Here is a 13,919-nt window from a genome sequence, read left to right as displayed (position 1 = left end):
AAAAATCTGGACAATACATATTTAATTCTCACTTCATTTAGAAAGTGGGATAGGACTACTGTTTCACAGATCATTGGTGTGATTTTTGATTTGTCAGGTCATTGACATCATGCACACATGCTTATATTTTGAAGGTTGCTCTGGATGGTTTTCTGATGTTTTTTTAAAAAATCCATGCCTACATTATTTGATACAATGTTTCCAGTTAATGCTTTTGAATTGATGCCAAAGGAATGCTTTCACTATAAATTATATTCCTTGGTGTTAGTTGGTGCATGACCTTGACCCTTTTCAAACTATATGAAAGGTGGTGATGCTCTCAAAAGGCTGCAAAATGGCCCATTCAGGAAAGCATAATGGATTAAAATACTTTGTTAGATGCTGGGATACAAAAATAAATGAGATTTGGTCCCTGCCCTTGAGGAGAAACATTGCAAAACAACATGGCAAGTTCTACAAAGTTCTGTGGAAGCACGGAGATTAATATGCTATTGATATTTTATTCTCCACTGCCAAAGAAGTGGTGAAGAATCACAAAAAGGTAAAACACAGAGCACTTCAGGTCCTTGACAATATCTGCTGCCCAACTTTTATAAAAAATTGTTGAAAGAAATAAAATATATAAATACTTTTCTAAAGCACATATGGTTAACCTATACTTCTGGAAAGTGTATGGTTTATTTTAAAGACAATTCAAATTACTACAAAGGTAAAAATGTGAGTGGCATTGTTTAGACCTCCCTCAGACAGAATTGCTTTTACTATGCTTTGACATTGTGCTCTCAGCTTATATACAAATATTCTGTATGGAACAACTCCCAGCTTACATAGCCTGTTCTATGTCTGCTATGGGGCTGTTACTGAAGAATTGGTCAACAATCACTTACTATGTCTTATATAAAAATGCCTCAGTACTTTAGATCCCATAGACATTCCTGCCAAAATATTTCTTTCGATACCAATTTCATGAATTGAATGCTCGCTTAAACCAACCCAGGGTAAATGGTTTATTCTTCTCCTACTTAGAATGAAAATCATGTTACTGATCACATTTACCAATTCTTTTAGTTGCCAGGCATGCCAGAGTGAAATTAACACCAAAAGATTAATAACTACACAAGAGATTAAGGCTTTTATATCTGTGTTCTTTCTCTATCACCTTAACTACTAGAATTTTGTTTTCTTAGGTAATGATATATTATTTTCTTTGAATTCTCTATGTTAATGTATGACCTTATGTAAATGTCCTCATAAAATCAGTAGTGGAGTAAATAAATAAGTAAATTTCTCTACTTTTTAGCCAAAGTATGTTGACTATTGGGTGAGTGTATATAGTTGTTTTATAAATTTATTTTAAGTAGGATACTAAAATATAGAAAAATATATCATCTAATTAGCTATAAAGGTAAAAATCTAAATTATAATGGCTAAATATTAAAAGGTTAAGGTGGCAGAAGAAATTTTCCATTTATATAATTACAGATCATCTTAACTTCAAATCACTTTGTTTTTGTTTCTCCTTCTACACAATAAATAATGTCTCTTCTATTACTAAGACTTTTTAATTATGTTAGAGGATGGGAAGTATTATCCACCTCGTTAGAGATCATGGTAACTATAGGAATTTAGACAGCATGACAGCCCCACTATAGTGAATACACTCTAGAATTGGGGTGTCACAAAGAAACTGAAAGCAAGAATTTTCTCTAACAAGGCAGCTCAGGATTCTTATCAGAGGAAAATTTTTCTTGTATGAATTCTTGCCACCCTGGCTCCAGTTGACTTCTTGTAAAGTGAGATCACTTCTTGAACCTATTAGGCCAAAAATTACCTTCAACTTTTCATGGAAATCTACATTGTTCTGGTAGAAGTTTGATTATTCTTCCTGAGCTAAAATATTTTAATGTAGTTGTGCCTTTTTATTAGAATATTGCTATAAAATCAAACATTGGATACCACATTTTTCAAACACAAAAAACAAAAAAATTTATAGCTTTTTGTTTTGTTTTGTTTTGTTTTGTTTGTTTTGAGACAGGGTCTCACTCTGTTGCCCAGGCTAGAGTCCAGTGCTGTCATCATAGCTTACCGTAACCTCAACTTCTGGCCTGAAGCAATCCTCCTGCCTCAGCCTCCGAAAGTACTAGGATTACAAGCCTGAGCCACCACATGCACTCTCGAATGCAAAAAAAGTTTTAAAAAGTATTAACAAAAAATACATATTAGTGTTGATATAACTATTTTTAAAGATTAATATAATACTTATTTGGCTTTAGATGATATTAAATACTTAGCCATATTCAGAAGTCAATTGTTTGTTTTTTTTTAAAAAATGCATTCCTATCTATTTTGAGTGTCATTTTTATCTACCCATGATTTTTTTCTACATAAGTGGTTTTAATATTTATTTTTAGGGAAAGGAGTAAGAATGATTTTGAAATTTCACTAAGAAATATGCGCCATCTCTCTAAAAATACATACATGCAGGTATTCTGCTCACAGCTCAAGGACTTCTGGAAATTCATTTCTATAATCCCAAGTAATTCAAGGAACCTAATTAAAAATCTGCTATAAATAAATGGTTCATGATCTCATTCCCAGTTTTGCAATTAAGTACTGGATGGCTTAAAGTCCTATATATTTTGTCAACCACCCTATTAGTTTTCTATTTTTTTCCTTGGAGTTCTTCTTTAAGTCATTTTACCATCTGATATCTTGAGAGTAGTCAATGTTGAATGTGCTGAAATAAGATTAGAGAGTACAGTAATAGGATGATTAGATTTGATTAGAAAATGACTGAGTGGAATTTTGTCAACAGTAAAGAAATTATCTAAGTGTGTGGACTCATAAGTGAATTGAGCATGATGACTCTTCAGTGTAGTTAATGATCTATTGCTGGTCTATTTGATGAGTCCCATTGAAAATGAGATGTTATGTCTGCTGCTAAACTTTTCTGCAAAGAAAAATGCACTAAATGTTTCAGTTCAAAGTAATCCATTTAAATGAAGTTTCATTTAATTAATTGGTTTTAATTTTCCTGCCCATAGCCTTAAATTGTTTCATTTAAAATGTACTTCCAGCCCTCTACTATATTTACTATTGAATCTAATGAGTATGATAGGATACCCTGGGCACAATCTCCGTGAATGTGTGAGCCATAACTACAATATAATATATGATAATTAGCTTACGTTATTTTGCTTGGCTAAAGAAGCAGAGAAACAAAAAGTTTTTTTTCCTGTTATAATGTATGTTTCTGTAATGAGTCAGTTAATACATAATTGGCAAATAGGGATGTCAATAGAATGTAGAAATCAATTGTTTTATACACGATTTTCCCCACTACATTAATGTTTTGACTATCAAGTGAATGCAGCTGAACGCTAAATCCACTAACACAGCTGAATGCAATAAGCTGTGGAGGAAAGCACAATGCATACACAATGCCATTCATGAACACTTTTTCCTCCTGGCTCAGTTTGACCACATGCTCTGTCTTGAAAACGTGTGTTGCATAATTCTTCCTGATCTTTGTGCATTTGTCCTTCTTTTCATAACGCAACCTTTCCTTGTACTTGTCCCATCATTCTTTCTTCACTAAAACACATTTGTGAAATTCTAAAGATATATTGTAATATATATCTTAACTTGTGTTTTTAGCTGTGCTAGCATTTTTATTAGGTTCATAAATGTCTTTGTAGCACTCTGGTTGTGATGTTGTGTAGGATTTTTGTTGGTTTTTCCCCAACACGATTTTCTCCCTAAGTCTTGCCCATTATTTTTTTTACTGAATAAACAATTTTTTTAGTGCAATTTTAGGATTACAGAAAAGTCAAGCAGAGAGTACAGAAAGTTCCCATATTTCTCCCTTCCCTTTACCCCACACTTTCAACTATTATTAACATCTTACAAAAGTGTGGTACATTTGTTAACAATTGATAAATGAATGCTGTTACATTGTTATTAACTAAAGTCCATACTTTACATTGGAGCTTATTCTTTGTGTTGGTCAGTTCTATAAGTTATGACAAATGCATTATGCCATGTATCCATCATTATATTTTCATACAAAATAGTCTCATATCCCTGGAAACCAGTGATCTTTTTAACATCTCTATGGCTTTGTCTTTTCCAGATTATATGTATAGCATCGTAGAGACCCTTTTGCTTTTTCAGACTGGCTTCTGTCATTTAGCAATATGCATTTAAACTTCCTTCATGACTTTTTGTGGCTTGATAGCTCATTTCTTTTTATTTCTCAGTAATATTGCATTGTGTGGATATATCACAGTTTGTTTATCCATTTACCTATTAAAAGATATGTTGGTTGCTTCCAATTTGGGGCAATTATGAAATAAATATGCTATAAGCATTTGCGTAGACATAAAATGTTTAACTCATTTTGGTAAATAACTAAGAGCATGATTACTGGATTGTATGATAAGGTAATGTTTAGCATTATAAGAAACTACCATACTGTCTTCCAAAGCAGCTATACCATTTTGTATTTCCACCAGCAATGTTACTCCATATCTTCCTCAGCATTTGGCAATGTTAGTGTTTTGGGATTGTAGCCATTCTAATGGGTATATAATGGCTTGGTCATTTTATATGATTATTTTCTATCTGCATATCTTCTTTTGTTATATGTCTATTCAGAGCTTTCCACTTTTTAATTGGGTTGTGTTCTTATTGTTGAGTTTTAAGAGTTCTTTGTATATTTTGGATAAGTCCTTTATCAGATATATTTTTTGCTAAAATTTTTATCCCAGTCTGTGGCTTATCCTTCTATTTTCTTAAGTTGTCAGGTACTTTTAATGCATTATTTTGTAGAATGTGTGTGTTTTTTTTTCCAGGAGTGTGTGCATTGTTAAAGAAGAAACACCTGTACACTTGATATTAGATTAGTATAACTAAGCTAGCCAAATAAAACTCACACCTCTCAAATTTTAAGTAAAGCTAAACAGAATGAATATTTACCCAGGAAGATGTAAAGCACTTTATACAACTATAGAAGACAATTAGAAAGGCCAAAAAGAGGCCTTATCTTTCAATACTACCTAAAACTCAGTGTAAAATAAGTTTAACTTAGTGGCTATAGTTTAAAAGAGTAGTTTAAAAATATGAAGATTTCAAGGAGAAAACACAAACCCTAATGTTTGAGGACTGATTAATTTTAATAATTTTTATGTAATACTCTATATTCTCAGTAGTCCTATGTGACTCTCCCTGGGACTTTAGATGATGCTTAAAGCAATAAGCAATTGGGAAGAATAAAGTCTGATTTTTCAGAAATGTTATTGATACTGGTTTTCAGAAATCTTAGGAGGCCAGATGCCAAAATCTGGTTTGAAGTACATGGACACTTATGCAAGCTGACATTTGCTCTGTGGCTTTGGGACTGTCAGAACATCTACCCTGACAGAAATGCCATGCGGTCTCCTTAGTAACCTGAAGGATATTGCAGGGAACTCATACTTGAGATTTGTCAATGGAGTTAAAGGAATAATATATGTCACAAGTATTTTTACATACTTTATCTTATTTAGAGGGGCAGGCATTTCTCAATCTAACAGACTCAATGAATGAATGGATTGTTAAAACAAAATAAAATGGTGACTAAACTTGAGAATCTTCTGAGCAGATAAAACCAGTTTGGCCACATAAGCAAAACTTAAATTATTTCTTGTAAATGCCTCGAACAACCATAAATTCAACTTAACTTACCTTCTAAAAATGGTAAAAGAGGATCACTTTGAACCATTTCTCTGCCATCTGAAAACCCCCATGGTAATAACCAATTATTTTTTTTTCCTTTTTTTTTATTACTTCATATTATGGGGATACAGATATTGTTGGGGTTACATATCTAGCCCCTGTCCCCTCTCCCCCATCCCGCTATGCCAGAGCTTCTAGCATGTCCAGCCTCCAAGTGGTGCACACCGAACCCACTGTGTAAGTACATGCCCTTCCCCTCCCCCCACCTGCCCACTTCCCGATTACAGATTTTTTTTCAGACATTTTGGTTACAATATATATCTTTACCTCTCCCTAAAAAGGGATAGGAGTAATCCTTTCCCCCCCACACAATGCTCGCCACTTCCTTAAGATGTGCGTCTCCCCCCCAAATCCTTGTTGAACACTACCGTTTTTTGACCACCATAGTTTTAGTCAGGCAGTACCAATTTGATGGCGAGTAGATGTGTAGCCCATTTTCCAGATCTTGTGTCCTCTCGCTTTGTATTACGGGCTTAAGCTTAATCCAGGATAACATAAACGGTGCTAGCTCACGGTAATAACCTATTATTGTAAAAGTTAAACAACTTCCTCATTTTTGCATCATAAGCCAACTTATGTGCTTCCTCTCACCACTTTCAGTCTGGGGTTTCCCAGGCTGCACTCTGTTCTTTTGCATGTATGATAAACTTTAAAAATATTTAATTTGACCTGATTTTATTTTTGACAGGCTGAATGAACAAATACATAGAACAATTCTCTTCTTTGTATTCAAGTACCCCAGAAAGTATGTCAAATGGCTTAGAGACTGCACCAAAATAAATTCTGCTAATGAGAGGCACTGTTGCAAAATTTGGGAGGAGGATGAGAAAAAGAAACCTTTACTCTCAGCAAATGGCAGACGGAACATTATGTCAGCAGCTTCTGGGCATAAGGACGTCCTGAGACTTACCTTGTCGCCACAAGTAAGAGACATCATTGGTGGTGGTTCCTTGTAATTCCTGCCCTTCCTAATTTTTCAAACTCTAGCAATAGCCCCTGGACCTTTGTCTCCCAGCCCTACTAATTATTGTATAAACCTTTAAGACTTTGCATTAAATCCTTTCCTACATGAAATATCCGTAGTGTTTGACTGAATCAAAAGCTTTATTTCTTTTGCTGATTGCTGAAAAATGTTAGAAATAAAAATCTTGGAAATATACCTTATCAAGTTTGTTTATATACATATTGAACATATATATAGATATTGAGCATGTATAAACAGTTTGTGAATTGAAAAATTAGTATATAGTGATATGAAATTACTTCAATCTACCATTCTGCAATATACCATGGCAAAAATGTATCACCGTGGTATACTATGGAAAAACCATTGCTTCTAGCAAACTAGGCTCATTAGCAGTCAACAGGAATGGTGTGGCCCTTGTTGAAAAGTGCTGTAATACGGTATAATTTTTTTTAATTCTGTTCAGTTTCATGAAACTGAGGCAATGGAAATCCAATGGCAATGCCTAAAGGCAATGGAGATTACTTTTCTCCTCGAACAAGAAGTTTGGATGTAGGCAGTCCAGGGCTTATGCAATGACTGAGATGACCAATGTTTTAGTTTCTTATTAACATCTTTCTGATCTGTCATCCTTAGCTTGTGACATTTGTTTTTATATCTGTTGACTTTTGGTTTCAAGATGGATATTCTACCCTCTAGACTCACAGGAAGGAAGAAAGGCAAAGAACTTATTAGGAAAATAAAGACCCTCCCAGAATCCCTAGTATATTACTTCTTACAAGTCACTGGGTAGATATGTGTTCTATGGTCACTCCTAGTTTTTAAGCTGGGCACATGGCTACCTTAAACAAAATTGTGGTTCTGTCGTTAAGTAAAAAAATAGAGAATGGATATCATATGGAAAACTACAGCATAAAGCAAAAGAGAAAACACAAACCACTGTCAAGGATGCCTTCAGGAAAACATTTTAAAGTAGTGCATGTGTGATCACAGAGTAAAAGAAACTACTGAAGGAAATCAGTCATTTCAATTTAATTAATAGTCATCAGGATAAGGATCAGTTGTATTTGATAGAAAGACCCCAAACAACAGCAGTTTTTCTGGATAGAAATGTCTTTCTTTCTCTTGAGAACAAGTGTAGGGGTAGGAACATCAGGGTTGTTACTGTGACTTCATGATGTCATCAGAGACCTGGATTATATTGTCTTGCTCCACCATTCTCAGCACTTAGGTTCCAATTACAAGGTCACTTCATGGTCTAATAGGGTTGTTTTCTTACAGACATCATCTCTCTATTGCAAACCAGCAGCAGCATATTTGGTTGCAAGTGAGACTAGAAAATGTGGATTTTAGTAATATTCATAGCCACTATAATAAATTGGTTTTCTATTACTAAATAAAAAGAAGGAGATGGATTGTGTCAGTTACTATCTCTGTCATCACCATTTATAGGATTATCTTCAAATATGCAGGATAGTATATGGATTAAACACTATATAATTCATCAATGTAAGAAATCTATTTTTTCTTCCAAATGTTGTAATTGAAAACTGAGAATGTTGAGAAAAAGATTATTATTTAAATTAAAAAATTGATATAAAGCAATCATTTTCATTAATACTCTGAATTGGGTTGCCAAACTCAGGATAGTTAAAAATATTTCCAAATAATACCTATGGCTTTGGACAAAGGAAGCCCAATTCATGGAATTACTAAAGAGGAGGGAGTAGCTATGTTCTTAAGAAGGAAAGTAGGGCAGGGCTCTTGGAAATTTGCTCTTCTAATCTGCCTTTATTGGGGTTACTGGGGTGAGACTGAGGAAAAGGCAGAGTGATTAAAGTTAAAAAATTAGAAAGTGGTTAAAAAGTTGAGACTCAAATATCTGGGAATTATAGGAGTCTTCAAGGAAAAAAAATCCCAATATTGCTTACAAAAATCAAAATTAAATCTGTTATTGGGCAATGACCCTGGGATTGTAAAGTTGAAAAGCAAAACAATTACCAAAGAAATTCTAGCAAAACTCTTGGTGTTATCTGAATTATTTGAATAATACAAGTGAAAGTGGACTTTCTGTATGGATTATTCAGAAAATTGTTTTAATTCTAAACTTCACTTGGCTGATGGAGACTTTATACAGGATGGATGTATTTTTGGAATGCTAAAGGCTAAAAAATTGACTCTTAAATTAAGCAGAGCCGGGGGGAGTGTGGGGTGATTGAGGGGAGGGGACAGAGAGAGAGAGAGAGACGCACAGAAAGAGAGAGGGAAAGTGAGAATAATAAGTAGTTAATAGTCAGAATAAGATTAAACTTCTCTTTCTACTGACAATAACCAATAGCCACATTTTCATCATAGGATGAACTTTTTAGAATAAAGGTAAATACATGTTAGACTTTAAATATAACCCATAGTATTTTTTAAAGTTTTAAATTCCTCCTTAAGCTTCAAAAAAGAGAGAATTTAGTGCCATCAAATCCATCCATTTAATTTACATAGTCAAGCAAATTGACTTAAAAATCATACTATATTTTCTTCCTATTGTTGTTCTTTGCCTTTTAATTCTTAAAGGCAAGGAAAAAGAATGATTACATTCTACTTGCCATTCCATGCTCTTCTTTTGTAACAGGATCCCAGCAGTGAGCCCAGCCCACAAGTGTTTGCCAACCCCTCCTTCAGTTAAGTGTGTCACATGACTAAGTTCTGGCCCTTAAGTGGAAGTGTTGTGTGAGACTTCAGGGTAGGATCCTTCTTTTCTGGACGCTTGACCTACAATGCAGACAAGATGCCTAGACCTCCAGCAGCCATCTTGGGCTGAAGGGCAACATTAAGAATGGAAGCCTCATGTTACAATAGTGAAAGATTAAGGCAGCAGGAACCTGAGTCCATGATGACTGTGGGTACCATACCTATTTTGGGATGCTGCCTCTGCACTTCCTTACTTGAGAGTAATAACGTCTACCTTGTTTAACACACTATTATTTCCACTTGCTTTTACTAGTGGGTGAACACAATTTCTAAATGACACACAAATTAAGGTATTTATTGAATGGAAAATATTTAAATATTTTGGAATTTTAGGCTTACATTTCTAGGTAAGTATAATGGCCTCTCTCTCTCTCTTTCTCTCTCTCTCTCTCTCTCTCTCTCTCTCTCTTTCACACACACACACACACACACACACACACACACACACACACACTCCAATTTGTAAGAAAGAAAACTAAGTGGCTACATGAAGTTGTGCCAGTAATATATTTTGTGTGATTGTAAAGGATAACACTTTTGCAGTGGGAACTGTGGGAAAATAAGAACTTGAATATTACTTAAGAATTTTTTGGCTGGGCACAGTGGCTCATGCCTGTAATCCTAGCACTCTGAGAAGCTGAGGCGGGGGAATCATTTGAGCTCAGGAGTTCGAGACCAGTCTGAGTAAGAGCAAGACCCTGTGTCTACTAAAAAAATAGAAAGAAATTAGCTGGACAACTAAAAAATATATATAGAGAAAAACTTAGTTGGGCATGGTGGCGCATGCCTGTAGTCCCAGTTACTCGGGAGGCTGAAGGAGGAGGATCGCTTGAGCCCAGGAGTTTGAGGTTACTGTGAGCTAGGCTGATACCACAGAGCTCTAGCCTGGGCAACAGAGTAAGACTCTGTTTCAAAAAAAAAAAAAAAAGAATTTTTCAAAGTGAATACACGTACTAAAAAAAACAGTATAGAGGAATAACAGAAAATATAGAAATGGAATTCAGCAATAGAATGTTAATAACTATTTTTCTTTATCTTTTGCAGATTTAGCTAAGGTAAGTACATTATTAACAGCAAGAGAGGGAGAAAAGATCAAGCTATAGAGCAGTTAGATGGACTGATAAGGATTAATCATTTTCTTCTCTTCAGAAATTGCCCCAATTCCTTCCATCTTTTAAAATCCAGATCTTCTACAAAGCCCTCACCGATGCCCCAGTAGGAATTAACCTTCACTCTTAATACATTTATCAGGACTAGGAAGACTAAGCTACTGTGAGTGAGGCATTTGTCTTGGGTACAAAATTTAAAGGGGAGCTCAAAAGCTCAGTAGTCAAGATAAATATTTTAATAGGCACACTAATACCCGCAGGCCAGTCTCCTGTTTTTGTAAATACATTTTTAATTATACTTTGCTTTATCTCTATTATGGCACTCAAATTGTGCTTTTTATAATAGTCCTCTCCCAACAGGGCCATGCTCATTTTTGTATGCCTCATGTGCCTACTACTCTGTTTTAAACATAAAGCCCTCTTAAAAAATACTGAATTGAATTAAGGGATTTTTGCAAGAATATACTGTACTAGGGAGTGTGGGGTTTAATTTTCATTGTTAAGTTCAACTATAGCAAAAGAGTAACAGAATGATGACTATTTTGAAAGTACTTATAATTTAGTGCTGCCGGAAAATCACTTAGATTCTCTTTGACTTAAACCCTCCTGAGCTGGGAGAGACAAGGAATTGTAATACTACTTTATGTTTGTATAGCACTTTTTCCTACATAAAGTTCTCTCTTTTAATCCTCACCTCAGTCCTGCAAGGTAGGTATTGTTATTTGAATTATTGTGGAGAGATTATGAAGCAAAGTGATTTGCCAAAGGAGTTATGCACAGAAAGTGGCAGAGCTGGGGTTGGTTCTAACTCAAATTTTGTCTGTCAAAATCAAGCCTCTTTTCTGCTGCTCTAAACACTGTATCTTGGGGTTGGATGAGAAATGATTTATACAACTATAATAGCATTTGCTGTGCTTATAAAACAATGTAGGCAGCATCCTAACAGCAGTATTTCATCAAACATTCTCATTCAGATTAAAATGTTCTGATTTTGTGTGTGTGTGACTGATGAAGTAGCTCAACTCTTCAGGCACAGGATGGAATGTTTTATGGTATTTTTGGTAGAGGGTAGGAACCTACATATTGAAATGCCAAAGAACAGGGGTAAATTGAAGAAAGTACGCATTACTTGAATATTACCTTCTAACTACAGCTTTACCACTAACGCTGTGTATGACACTCTGCAGAGCATGTAAACCATGTATGTTTGCTTCTTTATGAAAAGAAATGTTTGGGAAGGTGTTTGAATTTTTCTGCTGGAAAGGTTATTTCAGTGTGAAATATTATTATAGTACTCAAGAGTTAGGAGCTGATTAAATTTAATGGGCTTCTTTTTCATACAAAGGGGGAAAAATCTATTACTATATTTTAAAACTCCACACGGTAATTAAATTTATTCGAGGGCCTGTAACTGCTTCACATGTTTCCACCAGCATGTTATAAACACATAACCAAAAACCAAAATGTCCATTATTAGCCAATCTAGAAGATGTCTCATGAAAATTATAGATTCCTCCCATTGATTGCTGCCCAGAGAATTAAAAAAACTTCAATTTTCTTTTACTAAGCTGATAGCTGAGTTCCAAGGAAATCCTCACTCTTCCAATTGTTAAAGAAATTCAAAGCTATCCAATTTGGTGAATTGCAATCAATCATCAACAATTATTGAATGTCCACAGGGTGCCTAGGCATTGAAGAGGTAGCAAATCATTCAAAGGATTTCTAAGGGGAGCCTGAAGATCTGCAGACGCCTTTAAAGATGCAAAATGGTGTGTGCTTCTCTAACTTAAATTGTCCCCACATGGAAAGAATTGAACAGTCTGGGAGTCAACTCCAGATGTTTCTAATCCCTCTTTGTAAGCGAAGACTCCATTGGGTGCCAAGCGACAGGAGGCATGGTGGTCAGAACATGGCATCACCTGGGGCATCAGGACTGGTCAAGCCCTCCCCGGGCAGGTACTAGGCCGACTGCAGCAAGGGCGGCCCTGACCCTTGCCTCTCCGTCTCCCCTCTGCCCCAACGTCGCCCCTACCCCGGTTCCCCGTACACCTACTCCCCCCCGCACGCGCACACACCGTCTCCCAGTCGCCCAGCCTCGACCGGTTCTCGCGAGATCCGGGCAACTGAGCGCTCGGGGCCTTTTCAAATCGGGATCCGTTACCGCTTCCCTGGCCGCCGCCATTGTCGCGCTCGGAGCCCCTCAGCGCAGGCGGCCGAGGCGGAGGCAGCGGCGGCGGGATGGCGGACGCCGACAAGCCCGAGGTGCCCGGGGCCACTGGCGACGACAGCCCGCATCAGCAGCCGGCGGAGCCGCCGGGCGAGGCGCGGCGAGAACCGCATCCCCCGGAGGCGGAGAAGCAGCAGCCGCAGCAGCACAGCAGCAGCTCCAATGGCGTGAAAATGTATTGTCTTTTCCTCGGGGGATTGGGGCGAGGTGGGGGGCGGGATTCGGCCGGGGGACCGGAGCCTGGGCTAGGCCTTGATGGGGGACAACAGCCCCGCAGCCCCTAGCCGTTGGCCGCCCGAGGAGCAGGTGCAGCCGGGCGGCTCCCAGGCCTTTCCCTTCCTGTCTCGGGCCTGGTGCGGCCCGGTGAGCCGGGGCGGAGGGTCGGGGGGTTAGGGGGTCTGCCTTCCTCCCCGATTTCTGGCCCGAGACCGCGGGACACCCCTTCTTCCCTGACTTCAACTGGAGAACCTTTGAGCAAAGCCTGGAGACCGCCACGTTTTGCAGGAAAATGGTCCCCCTTTTAAGGGCCAATAGTTAGTGTTCATCACTAGGGGGTATCTAGGGATGACATCATCGGACATTTCCTTTTAGCCACGGAGAACGCACTCAAAAGGAATATCCCTGGCCTTCTTTTGAGCTTTACAAGTTTAGCGTTTTGTTGTTTTCTAAAATGTGTATTCATTTTTGAACTGATATGGAGGGGAAGTTTAATAATGTGCTGTTAGACTTAATCTATTGTGTTACCCTTGAATTGGCTAGACTTTATTCATTACTTTTTAAAAAGGAATGTGGGTTGTTTCTCCACCCACTCGCTAACATTTGTCAGTTGTGCAGGCTATTTTAGAAACTCAGGTTGTGATGGTCTTAATCTTGGTCTAATGGTAATATAGGGTTTTTTTGTTTTGTTTTTTGTTTTAAATAGAAGAAAACCCACTTTTAAGGTTACAGCTGTCATCAGTACCTATAAAGAATTCCATTGACTCAGATCCATAATAATTTCTTGTTATAAGGAAATGTTGTTACAGGGAAATACTATGCTCCTCTTTGTTCCTGTCTTGTGGGGGGTATGAAGTCAAGCATTTATTTTCGGCTCTTTAAA

The 13,919-nt window shown here is 37.0% G+C and overlaps 1 protein-coding gene across 2 annotated transcripts in view; it reads left to right on the top strand.

Moving 5' to 3' along the window:
* The first annotated feature begins 12,029 nt into the window (after window positions 1-12,029).
* Window positions 12,030-13,919, top strand: part of MYEF2 (myelin expression factor 2) — a 37,288-nt gene continuing 35,398 nt past the window's right edge. The window contains exon 1 of one of the 2 annotated variants that reach the window (XM_012763543.3): window positions 12,030-12,995. In XM_012763543.3, coding sequence (XP_012618997.1) covers window positions 12,832-12,995 — 164 coding nt within the window. In that variant the 5' untranslated portion in view covers window positions 12,030-12,831. The remainder of the gene's footprint in view (window positions 12,996-13,919) is intronic. The other variant, XM_012763544.3, reaches the window with a different exon arrangement.

Source organism: Microcebus murinus, chromosome 6, assembly GCF_040939455.1.
Source record: "Microcebus murinus isolate Inina chromosome 6, M.murinus_Inina_mat1.0, whole genome shotgun sequence".
NCBI classification, from domain to species: Eukaryota; Metazoa; Chordata; class Mammalia; order Primates; family Cheirogaleidae; genus Microcebus; species Microcebus murinus.
This window is presented reverse-complemented; position numbering and strand designations above follow the sequence as displayed.